The 15,056-nt window shown below is 39.9% G+C and overlaps 2 protein-coding genes across 3 annotated transcripts; both read right to left on the bottom strand.

Annotated features, from left to right (window-relative positions):
• Positions 1 to 437: 437 nt before the first annotated feature.
• LOC145794942 (uncharacterized) lies at positions 438 to 13,258 on the bottom strand. Of its 2 annotated transcripts, XM_082877341.1 has the most exons (3): positions 13,125 to 13,258; positions 12,261 to 12,386; positions 438 to 8,257 (listed from the first exon to the last, which is right to left on the bottom strand). In XM_082877341.1, the coding sequence occupies exon 3, from the start codon at positions 7,097 to 7,099 to the stop codon at positions 5,810 to 5,812; it is 1,290 nt and encodes a 429-aa protein (XP_082733467.1). In that variant the 5' UTR covers positions 7,100 to 8,257; positions 12,261 to 12,386; positions 13,125 to 13,258; the 3' UTR covers positions 438 to 5,809. The 2 variants fall into 2 exon arrangements, with proteins under 2 accessions (XP_082733467.1, XP_082733466.1); XM_082877340.1 differs by lacking the exon at positions 12,261 to 12,386.
• LOC114306313 (CST complex subunit TEN1-like) lies at positions 13,241 to 14,768 on the bottom strand. The gene is made up of 4 exons (XM_082880398.1): positions 14,754 to 14,768; positions 14,124 to 14,194; positions 13,672 to 13,822; positions 13,241 to 13,476 (listed from the first exon to the last, which is right to left on the bottom strand). Exons 1-4 carry the CDS (start codon positions 14,766 to 14,768, stop codon positions 13,357 to 13,359), a joined length of 357 nt encoding a protein of 118 aa, XP_082736524.1. The 3' UTR covers positions 13,241 to 13,356.
• Positions 14,769 to 15,056: the final 288 nt, after the last annotated feature.

Here is a 15,056-nt window from a genome sequence, read left to right on the forward strand (position 1 = left end):
AGACTTAAGCAAGTAAGAAGAAGATGTATTTTTATTAATAACTGAAGGTACAACAGTCATTACATTCATTTTGAAAAGGCCATCAAACATGTAACATTTTCCTATATACATCCCGTTTTGGGTAAGTACAAATTTGTCACTTTCAAAACTAGCCTAAACTTATTTTTACTCAACAAAGATCCGGAAACAAGGTTCTTGCCAATGTCCGATATACATGAAGCACATTGTTGAGAGTGAGTTCATTTCCAGATGTCATATTCAGAATAATATTTCCTTATCCTTCAACTTTAGAAAGTCGAGGAGTTACCCATAAAAAGTTGTTCCCCGTTTTTCACTGTAGAATAAGATGTAAACATCTTTTTGTCGACACACATATGGCGAGTATGTAACGCCCTCAGAATAATACATAATACCCAACATTTTAGACATACATTGATATAGAGAAATCAACCATTTAATTTCATTTCAGAGTAATTCTTATAACTGTATTACATGTTAACAACAAAAGCAAATGCCCTAAGGGCTTACAGCTTTCCAAGTTAACACTTGGTTACAAAAAGAAGAGTACTAACTCAATACATATTAAGCCCTTGGCTTGAATTTACATGTAATACATCAAAATAAACAAAAAGAGTCTTCAACTCTCATCATCATCCAAGCTATGTCCTTGGAGGTGGCATACTACTTGTACCTGAAAAATAATGTCTTATAAAGGGTGAGCCAACGCCCAGTAGAGATATGCTAAACACAGTATGAGCAATAACTAAGACATTAGCAATTGATAAATGTTCAGTTTCTATAAACCAATTCATAACTCAGTTTCATTTCATTTCAGTTTCCATTTCTTATCAATTTCACAATTCACATCAACGGCTCAGAACCTGGCCAATCCTTTATATGAGACAATGACTCATATTAAACATTTCCTATTTTTCAATAGATAAACATATTAGTTGTATCAACATCTCAACAGATAAGCATACAAGCTGTATCCACATTTTAACAGATATGCATATTAGCTATATCAACACTTCCAATGACAAGCATATGAGCTGTATTAACACTTCCAGAGATAAGCATATGAGTTGTATCAACACATTATCTGACAAGCATATGAGCTGTATCAGTGGAGTCCATCCCCTATCTCCTCCCAAACAACATTCGGTTTAGAAGTCCATCCCCTATCTTCCCCTAAACCGTGGAGTACATCCCCCATCTCCTCCCACACACACAATGTATATACACAAAGGTCATATACACAATTAATCAATACATAACGTTAATGTATTCTATCAACCATCATACTCTATGACATAACCAATTGATTAGTTTTAGTTTGCCTAATCGTCATGCATTGTCTACAACAATCAAAACTACCCTCCACCGGTAGCCCAAGCAATTATTTCTAAACAGATAATAAAAGCTTCAACAGATAAAATATCAATGTTTTCAAAAGCGAGCGATTTATAAATCCAACTCCATCATTTCACAACATAATGAGCCAATTTCATTATTTCCAACTCAATTCCATAAGTTCACAATTTTTTCCAAATTAATTATACCAATTAATTTTAAACAACAAATTAGGGCTTTCACCCCCAACTCTCGATGTTAGCCCAAAGGTTCTAATTTCACCAACCAACAACTATATCATCATTTTGAAACCCAAATTACAAATTATGAGCCCAAAATCACAAAACCCTCTTTAACACATTTTGAAACCCTAAGTCCCAAAATCAACCATTTAAACAATAGGCTCAAAATCTAGGTTGAAACCCATAAGAGTGAGTAGGAATCCCTACCTCAAAAGATGAGGCCCAACGAGGAAGATGGTGAAAACAAAGTTGCTCAAAACCACAAGTTTCTCGGATCAAAAGATAGCCCTCGACGATCAACAACCTTTTTACAAAGGCTAAAGGTGAGGAAAACATCCTAGCTAGATCAATATCTAGAGAGAAGGCAAGATTTTAGAGAGAGAGGCTCTCAAATGGCCTTTTCGGAAAAGTAAGAGAGAGAAAGGGTGAGAAAAAGTGATTTAAAACTGCCCTACAGTCAACTGATATACGACATTCCCGCTTGAGCGGAAAACACAACGCTCGAGCGTTAAGAACAAAAACTAGGTCCGCTCGAGCGCAAAAAGACCCGCTCAAGCGCCAAGACATAAGAATAAAGTAAATTCGCTCGAGCGCGAAAATCAGTCCGCTCGAGCGTAGATTTCCCCCTCCCAGAACTTATACCCAAAGGTACTACCCGCTTGAGCGCCAAAGTACCCGCTCGAGCGCCACCGCTCGAGCGTAAAGAAACCCGCTCGAGCGTAAAAATCACACCTGCAGAAGTTTTGCAGGGACACGAAAAACTGGGAGCGTGCAATCTCCGCTCGAGCGCAAGAAGACCCGCTCGAGCGGACCTCCTAAAATCTGGGTAACAAAGAATTAAAACCAAAGCCTAACCAACCTGTAACAACTCTGCCCAATACATCTTAAAACTCAATCAAGTGGAATTAAAGGATGACAACAAGGTGTACCACTACCAACATCACGGAACCGAGCCCGGAATACAACAGAACAGTACAGGGACAACCGGAATCGCTATAATCTCCCCCCCTTAAAGAATTTCGTCCTCGAAATTAAATACAAGTTTTTCAAAAACAAGATTTTCTCAATTCTCAACAATATTACGACATAATATTAGACAACCCGACCCATTACTGATCAATCCCATCTCTTTTCAAGAGGCATAACACATTATTCAAAACAACTTGCATTATCAACATGCATTCCTTTGAAATTTACCAATTTCAACTCATTCTCCACAATTTAATCATACATGCAACATTATCATCATGCCTGCATTTCCACGATACATTGAACATATGCAATGTTATACAAACTTCCATTAGCGAAAACATTCACAATGCTTTACAACTTAAGACACATACAATGTTCTTAAAGTTCAACAATATTATAGAATTTCATTACAAAATTACACATCGATAAACATGTCTGGATACTTCTCACGAACTTCCAACTCACGTTCCCAAGTGACTTCCTCCACTCCGTGATGTTTCCACAAAACCTTTACCAAGGGAATGGTCTTGCCTCGCAAGACTTGATCCCGCCTATCCAAGACCCGCACCGGTCTCTCCTCATACGAGGCATCCTCATCTACCTCCAAGTCGGTCCAATCTAACACATGGGATGGATCCGGCTCATACTTCCGAAGCACACTAACATGAAAGACGTCATGAACCCCGGACAACTGCGGTGGCAAAGCCAAACGATAAGCAACTTCTCTAATCCTCTCGAGGATCTCAAAGGGACCAATAACCGAGGGGATAACTTCCCACTCTTCCCAAACCTCATCAAACCTCGCCTAGGTGATATTTTCAAGAAGACATGATCACCTACGTCAAACGTCAAAGGCCTCTTCCTACGGTCGGCATAACTCTTTTGGCGACTCTGGGCTGTAACAAGCCTCCTACGGATAAGCTCAACTTTCTTCGTCGTCTCCCTAACCAACTCCGGACCCAACAAAGGTGCATCACCCACCTCGGCCCAATACACTGGAGACCTACACGGTCGGCCATACAAGACCTCAAACGGTGCCATACCGATGCTAGACTGAAAACTGTTGTTGTAGGCAAACTCCACCAAGGGCAAGTGCCTCTCCCACGTCCCACTAAAGTCAAGGACACAACCTCGAAGCATATCCTCAAGGATCTGAATAGTACGCCCGGACTGCCCGTCAGTCTGAGGGTGATAAGCCGTACTAAAGGTCAACCTAGTGCCCAAGGCACTCTGCAAACTCTGCCACAACCTAGCAGTAAAACGAGGGTCTCTATCTGAGATGATCGTCACTAGGACCCCGTGCAATCTCACTATGTCCCGAATATACAAGTCGGCGAGATGATCCACCGTATCTCTCACGCGCATAGGAATGAAGTGCGCCGACTTAGTTAACCGGTCTACAACCACCCAAATGGCATCACTACCCCGCTGAGTCATCAGAAGACCTACAACGAAATCCATAGTAACATGCTCCCACTTCCACTCGGCAATAGGTAAGGGTTGCAACAAACCCACTGGCCTCTGATGCTCGGCCTTCACTTGCTGGCAAATAAGGCACTTAGACACGAAAACAGTCACATCTCTCTTCATACCCCGCCACCAAAACTGGCGACCCAAATCCTGATACATCTTAGTGCCTCCCAGATGCACCGCAAGACGTGAATGATGGAACTCTCAGAGTACTTCCTCTCGGCAAGACTCCGGTACAAACAAACGGTCTCGGTATCTCACACTCTGGTCGGGATACACCGTCAAACCCTTCTCAACCTTCCCACTGGAGATCTTCTCTCGGAAGGACTCTACCTCAAGGTCACCTCTCTGTGCCTCTAACACTCGAGTCACAAGTGTAGGCTGCGCAACAACAGAAAACAAGGCCTCAACCTCAACAGATTTGCCTAGATGCAAATCAAACTCGCCAAGTGCACCCAACATCTCCCATTCCCGGATGGCTATACAAGCTACATCACTAATGGATTTCCTACTAAGAGTATCGGCCACAACATTGGCCTTTCCCGGGTGATAGTGCAACTCAAAATCATAGTCCTCAATGAACTTCATCCATCTCCTTTGCCTTAAATTCAAGTCCCTTTGGGTAAACAGGTACTTCAAACTCTTGTGGTCCGAGAACACCTCGAACCTCTCACCATAAAGGTAGTGCCTCCAAATCTTCAAGGCAAAGATCACTGCTGCTAACTCTAGGTCGTGTGTAGGGTAGTTCTTCTCGTGTATTTTCAACTGACGTGAGCCATAAGCTACCACTTTCCCCTCTTGCATCAACACACAACCCAAACCCTCTCGTGAGGCATCACAATAAACTGCGTAACCCAACCCTCTCTCCGGAATAATCAAAACCGGAGCGGTGGTCAATCTAACCTTCAACTCTTGGAACGACTTTTCACAAGTCTCACTCCATACAAACTTGACCCCTTTCCGCGTCAATCTAGTCAACGGCGAAGCTAGCCTGGAGAAATCTTTCACAAACCGACGGTAATATCCAGCTAATCCCAGAAAACTGCGGATCTCAAACACACTCTTAGGCTGTGCCCAATCTTGCACTGCCTCAACCTTGGATGTATCAACAGACACCCCTTTCTTAGATACCACATGGCCTAAGAATTTCACCTCTCCTAGCCAGAACTTACACTTCCCAAACTTGGCATATAGCCTATGGGCTCTAAGCAACTCAAGTACTACTCTCAAGTGTTCCTCGTGCTCTTCCTCAGAAGGCGAATAGATAAGAATGTCGTCCACGAAAACGACTACAAAACGGTCTAAGAATTCCCGGAAGATCCGGTTCATCAAATCCATAAAGACTGTCGGTGCATTGGTAAGCCCGAATGGCATCACCAGAAACTCATAATGGCCATACCGCGTACGGAATGCCGTCTTAGGAATATCCTCCTCCCTGACCGTCAACTAGTGGTAACCCGATCTCAAGTCTATCTTAGAGAAACAACGGGAACCCTTCAACTAGTCAAACAGATCATCTATACGGGGCATAGGGTACTTATTATTGACCGTAGCCCGATTTAACTTCTGGTAGTCTATACACAATCTCAAGGCACCATCTTTCTTTTTAGCAAAGAGGGCCGGTGCTCCCCACGGCGAAACACTAGGGCGAACAAAACCCTTATCTAGCAATTCCTGGAGCTGAATCTTCAACTCACTCAACTCGGCTGGGGCAAAACGATAAGGTGCCATAGAAATCGGCGCTGTGCCGGGCACTAAATCAATAGAGAACTCTATCCTCGGTGAGGTGGCAAACTAACGAGATCCTCGGGAAAAACATCCGAATACTCACAAACCACCCTCGGCAATACAATCTGGGTCTCATCACACTCACCACTCAGAAAGCTAGCAAGTAGACCACTAAGCTCACTCCGCCCTCGTGGGTCATACATCGGTGGCAGCACACTACCAACCCGATCCCCCAAGAAATGGAAACACTCTCCGCTCAAGGTGCAAATCGTGACCCTCTGGCGATAGCAATCAATAACAGCCCGGTATGACGATAGCCAGTTCATACCCAAAATAACATCAAAACCCTTCATGGGCATGACAACAAAAGGAAAAGGAAGCATATGGTCGGCGACCTCTATATCACAACCTCTAACACCTTGTTTCAAGATCAACTCACCACCAATAGGCAATACCACACATATAAGAGATGCTAACTGTGCCAACTCCAATTCCAAAACAGATGCAAATGCAGCAGACATAAAAGAATGAGATGCACCCGTATCAATCAATACACTAGCAACCGAGTTGCAAAACAAGAAGGTACCTCTCACAACTGATGGAGCCGGTACTAGATCCTGCGCAGTAACAGCATACACGCGCCCTGTAGGCCCCTGATCTACCTGCTCACCTCTAGGAGCAAAAGACTGCTGCACTGACTGGAATGACGAAGCTCCCGGATTGGCCCTCGAGGCCTGTACAGACTGAGCTAGCTGATAACTCTGCGTCTGCCTAGAACCAGACGCGCCCGAAGTGGCACTCAACTGTGGGCAATACCTCTTCAGGTGCCCAGGCTGACCACACTGATAGCAAGACAAAGGCTGGCCCCTGCCCTGACTTTGGCCCTGAGGTCTAGCTGAAGAAGAAGCAGCTCGCTGACCCCCTCCCTTCTGCGGGCAAACCGAAGACTTGTGACCCAGCTGGCCACACGCAAAACAAGTCAAGCCTCCCTGACTACCTCTCCCAGAGCCCGTACTCGGCACTGGAAAGGTCGATCTAGCCACACCACCCTGAGACTGCTGAGGGTTAGAACCCCTCTGTCTCCTGCCGTCACCCTGACCATCTTGGCTCCTCTTGGAGCCTCTCTGCTCCTCGTCTTCCTCCTGCATCATAATCTCCATATGAGCAGCAGCATCCACCAAACGTCTATACTCCCGGATAAACGACCCTCCAACCCTCAGCTTGAGTCCGCGCCTCAACTTCCGCTCAAACTCAAAGCAATGGCGTTCCTCGGACGCCACCAGTTCAGGTGCAAACCTGGATAGACTAGTAAAAGTAGCCTCAAACTCGGCCATTGACACATTCACAAACGCCTCCCATGCACCACCAACACTGCCCTTCTCGTACTTCCATCATTGACCCGCATCTCCCTTCAGCTGGAAGGATGCCAAGGTCACCTTTAAAGCCCCGTCCTCGATGCCAAGCATCTCGAACGTCTTCTCCATTTGTTCCAACCACTCGTCAGCCATAAGTGGCTCCTTCGGATCCCCAACAAACTCGTCCAGGTTAGATCGGAAGAATTTCCTCTTCAAGAAAGAAGGCCCTGCGTCGGTAACCTGATTCTCAGCTCTGAGAATACCCAAAGCTCCCGCTATCTCTCGGGCCAAGGCGCCCATAGCCTGCTGACCCGCTGGCTCGGCCACGTTGGCTTGACCAACTCCCTCTTGCACTGTCGGAACGTCACCCGGTAGAGGTACCTCCTGCCTACCATGCCTGCCACGCCCTCGTCCTGACATCCTAATAAAGGTAACCAAGACTATTAGCACATTCACAAATGTGCCGAAGTTATAACACTCATGTCCTAATGTATGGACAATTATAATTCATTCCACGTAAGCACATAAACACATAAGCACTTACGAATTTTATTTCCGGATAATGATAGTCCCGAGGCGTTACTAGAGTTTCGGTTAGAAACAGCATTGATCAAGTGCTTTTCCAACAAGACTCCCAGAAACCCAAGGATCCAATTAGCATCCTAGAAACTACATTCCATACCCACATAGTCACATAAGCATGTTATCAATTAAGCACATAGCTTATGACACTACATCTAAGTCTCTATCAAGCGAGACAAACCCATTGCGATCCTAATCACTTCCCACGTACCCAAAGTATTCGAACCCGGTACGCTCTGATACCAAGTTGTAACGCCCTCAGAATAATACATAATACCCAACATTTTAGACATACATTGATACAGAGAAATCAACCATTCAATTTCATTTTAGAGTAATTCTTACAACTATATTACATGTTAACAACAAAAGCAAATGCCCTAAGGGCTTACAGCTTTCCAAGTTAACACTTGGTTACAAAAAGAAGAGTACTAACTCAATACATATTAAGCCCTTGGCTTGAATTTACATGTAATACATCAAAATAAACAAAAAGAGTCTTCAACTTTCATCATCATCCAAGCTATGTCCTTAGAGGTGGCATACTACCTGTACCTGAAAAATAATGTCCTACAAAGGGTGAGCCAACGCTCAGTAGAGATATGCTAAACACAGTATGAGCAATAACTAAGACATTAGCAATTGATAAATGTTCAGTTTCTATAAACCAATTCATAACTCAGTTTCATTTCATTTCAGTTTCCATTTCTTATCAATTTCACAATTCACATCAACGGCTCAGAACCTGGCCAATCCTTTATATGAGACAATGACTCATATTAAACATTTCCTATTTTTCAATAGATAAACATATTAGTTGTATCAACATCTCAACAGATAAGCATACAAGCTGTATCCACATTTTAACAGATATGCATATTAGCTATATCAACACTTTCAATGACAAGCATATGAGCTGTATCAACACTTCCAGAGATAAGCATATGAGTTGTATCAACACATTATCTGACAAGCATATGAGCTATATCAGTGGAGTCCATCCCCTATCTCCTCCCAAACAACATTCGGTTTAGAGGTCCATCCCCTATCTTCCCCTAAACCGTGGAGTACATCCCCCATCTCCTCCCACACACACAATGTATATACACAAAGGTCATATACACAATTAATCAATACATAACGTTAATGTATTCTATCAACCATCATACTCTATGACATAACCAATTGATTAGTTTTAGTTTGCCTAATCGTCATGCATTGTCTACAACAATCAAAACTACCCTCCACCGGTAGCCCAAGCAATTATTTCTAAACAGATAATAAAAGCTTTAACAGATAAAATATCAATGTTTTCAAAAGCGAGCGATTTATAAATCCAACTCCATCATTTCACAACATAATGAGCCAATTTCATTATTTCCAACTCAATTCCATAAGTTCACAATTTTTTCCAAATTAATTATACCAATTAATTTTAAACAACAAATTAGGGCTTTCACCCCCAACTCTCGATGTTAGCCCAAAGGTTCCAATTTCACCAACCAACAACTATATCATCATTTTGAAACCCAAATTACAAATTATGAGCCCAAAATCACAAAACCCTCTTTAACACATTTTGAAACCCTAAGTCCCAAAATCAACCATTTAAACAATAGGCTCAAAATCTAGGTTAAAACCCATAAGAGTGAGTAGGAATCCCTACCTCAAAAGATGAGACCCAACGAGGAAGATGATGAAAACAAAGTTGCTCAAAACCACAAGTTTCTCGGATCAAAAGATAGCCCTCGACGATCAACAACCTTTTTGCAAAGGCCAAAGGTGAGGAAAACATCCTAGCTAGATCAATATCTAGAGAGAATGTAAGGTTTTAGAGAGAGAGGCTCTCAAATGGCCTTTTCGGAAAAGTAAGAGAGAGAAAGGGTGAGAAAAAGTGATTTAAAACTGCCCTATAGTCAACTGATATACGACATTCCCGCTCGAGCGGAAAACACAACGCTCGAGCGTTAAGAACAAAAACTAGGTCCGCTCGAACGCAAAAAGACCCGCTCGAGCGCCAAGACACAAGAATAAAGTAAATTCGCTCGAGCGCGAAAACCAGCCCGCTCGAGCGTAGATTTCTCCCTCCTAGAACTTACACCCAAAGGTACTACCCGCTCGAGCGTCAAAGTACCCGCTCGAGCGCCACCGCTCGAGCGTAAAGAAACCCGCTCGTGCGTAAAAATCACACCTGCAGAAGTTTTGCAGGGACACGAAAAACTGGGAACGTGCAATCTCCGCTCGAGCGCAAGAAGACCCGCTCGAGCGGACCTCCTAAAATCTGGGTAACAAAGAATTAAAACCAAAGCCTAACCAACCTGTAACAACTCTGCCCAATACATCCTAAAACTCAATCAAGTGGAATTAAAGGATGACAACAAGTTGTACCATTACCAACATCACGGAACCGAGCCCGGAATACAACAGAACAGTAAAGGGACAACCGGGATCGCTATAGAGTAGCACCAGTGTCCACCCACCATTCTTTAGGATTTTCGACAAAATTTACCTTGGAAACAACTGCAGAAAGATTTATAATATCTACACCATTGGAAATTTTTTTCATTTCGGTCATATTGGCTTGAGCAGGCTTCTTGCTTGTTCTTCCTTTGCCTTTGCAAAAATCAGTTCTTAAGAACTTCTCAGACTTTTTACCATGATTCACTGGTACAGTCACAACACGAGGAGGGGTTAGCACAATTGTAGCCACCATACCAATATTGGTTCGAACATTAGTTTGACCAGTTTCTATAGCCATAAATTTTAAATTATAAAACAAAATTATAATTAAAATTTTTATATTATACAGAAAATTAAACCAAACTTACAAAATTAAATTCTGTAAAAATAAAAGAAATAAGAATTGTACCTTTTATTTCCAATTAATTTGAAAATAAAATAAAATTTTATTTAAAACAAATTAATTCCACACATAAAATTAAATTCTATAAAAATAAAAAAAACAAGAAATGTAACTTTTATTTCCAATTAATTTGAAAATAAAATAAAATTTATTTAACCAAATTAATTCTACATAGAAAATTAAATTTCTGTAACACTTCAAAAATTAAAATACTGAAACAGAATTTTAATTAATGAACACTCAGAAATAATTTTAGAAAACCAAAATTAATTTCTGACCAACTTCACAAATAAATATTCTGAATTGTTAATGACTCCAGTATATTACTACTAGTTGTCTAAGAAAATAGATAGTATATTACTACTATCTGTCAAACAGTATACTACCACTATTTATTTTTCCAACCAGAATATTATTTTGTAAAACCACAAAAAATAATTTCTGTAAGAAGAAGAAGGAGAAAAGGAAACAAACAAAAAATTCTGTATAAATAGAATAATTCGAATCTATCTTAAGATTGTTAGAACAACCTTCTGTGTACAATAAATAAAATTGAAACTAAATCAGACAAATAAAATAAATAAAGTACCGTAATTATTTTACTTAACCGAAGAATAATAAAAAGATCAAGTCGAGTGTATGATATTCTGTCCTCAAGACAGATTCGCCCTGCTACGGTGCTTACGGACTGATGGCGTCTATCTCCTAGGATACAATGATCTTCACAAATTGTAGTAGTACTCCAAACAATTTGTACGACGAACTAGAACCTGTGTTCTATACTCTCTAAATTTTTTCTAAAAAGATATGAAGAATATATGTAACAGAGCAAAGATTGGATAGCAAAAAGAATTTTTTCAGACTGTTTTTGGATGTCTAGACTGCTGGAACAATGCTGGTATTTATAGGCAAGATGACCTACTCGAATAGGTTCAATTTTGAACCGAACAGGTGCAAATTTTGAATGAACAGATGCAGTCCAAAATTCAATAGATCTGCTGGACAGATTCATCTGTTTGAACTGTGCAATTTGTATCTGTGTAACTGTAGCAGTTTCTGGCAGTTTAATAACTGTCAAAAACAATTTAAATCTATTCAAAAATAAATCTGTTGTGGAATCAAATGAACAGGTGCAATTCAAACTCAGATCTGTTGAAACCCAATTTAAATCTGTTCAAATCTGCCTGGGCATGTTTAAATCTGTTTGGGAAAAACAGATTTGTCCGGGTGCAACAGATACTTTTTGGACAGTTAATCTGTTTGAAAAATTGGACTGAAGAAGTAACAAATGGACAAAAAAAATTAAATTAAAAAATAAATTAATTTCGATAAGAATTTTGGAATGAATTTTTTCCAAAAAATTAATATAAGAACCGACCCAACCTACACCTGCGTCTGGCAGGGCTCGATCAGATGGCGGCGGCGCGCGCATGTGGTGGTTTGGGTTAAGGTTCACTTTGTCCATAACTCTTTCCTTCTATAAATTTGGGGTGCCCCTTGAGGCCCAATTCAAGTTAGTACACCAAGAACTTATATACCCACAAAAACTCTCTTAAAGTTTCAATATGGGACAACCCATTTCAAGAAAACCCACATTTATTTCTTTAATTATTCATTTCACGAACCCGAAAACGACGTAAACTTCCCATTCAATCATAAATAGTTTTGACGAACCATCTTCACCGTGTGACTTACCATACGACAAAAACACGCCACCTCTTCGGACCCACCCCAAAAGACGTTTGGGGCCCACTCAATTTTGGACTCAAAATTGGTCTAAAATAAGCCTTGTAAAGCCAAATTTTCCAACACCAGCAGCATCTAATTGTCACTGAACATCATTAGAATAATCTCACTACAGACAAGCTTAATCCATTCTGGTAAAATTAAAGTAGAAGACATGAATACAACCGATAGCAAAAAAAAGAAAATAAGACCATCTCCAACGGTGAACCAAACCTGGCATCAAATTTAAAATTTGGTGAAAAAGTCATTTTTTTAAGCTCCAACGGTTTCACCAAATCGATATCAAATCCAGAATTCAGCAAAAATGGTACCAAACTGAGTGCAGGCGAAGCATTTCACCAAAGCACTGTTCCTAACCGTTGGGATGAGACGAACGGGTCGACCATCCGGTTGACCAACCAGTTAACCAACCGGTCGCCCCGGAGAAAGTTCAGACCGTTCACAAAAAGGTTCAAACCAGTTAAAAAAAAAAAAAAAAAATTTGCCTAGGTGGTCGACCACCTGGTCGACCGGCCGGTTGACCACCCGGTCGACCACCAAAAGTTCAAAAAATTCAAAAAAAAAGGTTCAAACAGGTAAAAAAAAAAAAAAAAAAATTTTTTTTGCCGTTACCGGTTGACCGGCCGGTCGATCGGCCGGTCAACCAATCGGTTGCCCAGCGCAAATTTGATGAAACGGATTTGATGTTGAACCGTTGGAGCGCGAAGTATCAAATTAAGGAAATGACCCCTTTTTAACTCAGATTTGGTGAAATATTTGGTGCACCGTTGGAGATGCTCTAAAATAAAAAGGGGAAAAAAAGGAGGATGGTACCAAATTCTCATTCACAAACAACTTGGTAACTCAATCAACTCTTGCTGAACACCATATTTCCGCATCTTGAAGAACCATCATGATTGTAGCAGTAAGATTAGGGTGCCACGTACTCCAATCTCACAAAAAGGTCAGTTCACCACAATATCGCAAATCTTTTGCATAGGAAGTAAAATCTGTTTCTGAATTATCATTTCCGCCTTAACCAAAACATTCACACACACACACAACTCTATGGTGTATGATTACTCATTTGATCAGATACAAACTCTTTCAAGAGCTTCAGAGACTGGTGATGGAGGTTGAGGTCAATACCATCTACATTCCTACCCACTCGTGCCTTCAAAATTGCCTGAAACAGCACAGTTGAGAGTAACCATAACTATGTTGCGAAACACAAACAAAAGCACACCCTCAAGTCATAATCAAATTTTCAGATCGATAGTGCAGTTGAGGAATGTAAGGGACAAATTGTGCATATTAGCTGCTAACATTTCCTCTAATGCAGGCTAGCACTCTTGTAGATTGTACTTTGGACATCTCTTACCTCATTATTGGGTTGAATGATGAGTTCTCCGATGAACTGGTAGATAGATCCAACTCGAAGATTGACATTTAAATGCTGGGTGTCAATTTTGAGGGAGGCATTTCCATCAATGATTACAGCAAGTGCAGTCTCTACAGAATAATCTTGCAGCCTAATGGGAACATAAGATGAGTAAACATTTTCAAATTGCAATAGAATTGGACGATGCAGTCTCTATCAACTCAGATATGGAACCCATTCATTGCATTCTACATGGCATTTCAAAGTAATTAGGGTTTACTTCAAAAACTGAATAATTGAAGAAACTATCCCAATCTAAGCATGTTAAACTACTTACAAATCACATTCAAACACAAATCTTTTCACAAACACACAGAGATTACTACATACATGCTTGGAATTTAGAGCTCACTGATCACAGAGAGAGAGAGAGAGAGAGAGAGAGAGCTTACGATGAAGGCTTGTTTCGGCGAGTTCCAGAGAGGCCTTCCCTTTGCTCACTTCCATTTTTCTCTCTCACTTTCTGTTCAATTCATAGTTCTAGTTTTGTTTTGTTTTCTTTATTGTTTTATTTTTTTCTTGAAATAATTGTATGAAAAAATTACAAATCATTTGTACTTTCAAAAAATAATTACTAATGCATAGAAAAGTTTCTGCCCTCAATAATTAAAGTTTGTACAATTTATTATTAATTTGAATTTTTTTTCTTCAAGATATTTACTGATATGTTATTCTCTCCAAAATTAATAGTGTATAATTTACTATATAAATGAGAAAAATTACTTTTTTATTATTTTATCTAGATGAATAATAAATAAAAGAGAATATATGCATTTTATTTTATATTTAAATGGGTAATTTAATTATTAGAATTTTTTTTATAAAGATTAATTTTAATTTCTTACTAAGAAACAAAAAATGAATTTTAAAAAATTATTTTTTCGACATTTCTCTTAATTTTTTACTATTTTTCATCTCCTTAATTATTCAAACAAATAATGAGATTTCTCTCTTAATTTCTTGTTCTTCTTTTTCTTTTTTTTCTTTTTTTTTCCTCATCAAGTTTCTCAATCTAAACCCACTGCAACGCTTAACATATATTACAACCTTTGTGTTGGACTTTTATTTCTTTTTTCTTTGTAAAAAAAAAAACAAAAAACTTTTGGAATTTGTCATCTAGTAAACCCAAAATATAAATTCAAAAATTATGCAAAAGACGAATTGAAGGTGAATTATTCTAGTTTTAAGAGAGTAAACAAATTCAATTTTTGAATATGTGACACTATCAAAAAATTGTTCAGCTTATTGAGAAATTAGGTGAGAGGAAGGATTTTGAATAAAATTTTTGAGGTTTATACCTTAATTCCCAAAATACCTCATTATTC

The sequence above is a fragment of the Camellia sinensis genome, chromosome 7 (assembly GCF_055761805.1).
Source record: "Camellia sinensis isolate YWXY chromosome 7, ASM5576180v1, whole genome shotgun sequence".
NCBI classification, from domain to species: Eukaryota; Viridiplantae; Streptophyta; class Magnoliopsida; order Ericales; family Theaceae; genus Camellia; species Camellia sinensis.

Bases quoted from the DNA above. Each gene is read 5' to 3' on its own strand.
- LOC145794942 (XM_082877340.1), bottom strand. From the start codon at position 7,099: ATGGCCGAGTTTGAGGCTACTTTTACTAGTCTATCCAGGTTTGCACCT.
- LOC114306313 (XM_082880398.1), bottom strand. The intron at 13,823-14,123 runs GTAAGCTCTCTC...TGTTCCCATTAG, and splicing joins CGCCGAAACAAGCCTTCATC to GCTGCAAGATTATTCTGTAG. The intron at 13,477-13,671 runs GTAAGAGATGTC...GTGCTGTTTCAG, and splicing joins TCATTCAACCCAATAATGAG to GCAATTTTGAAGGCACGAGT.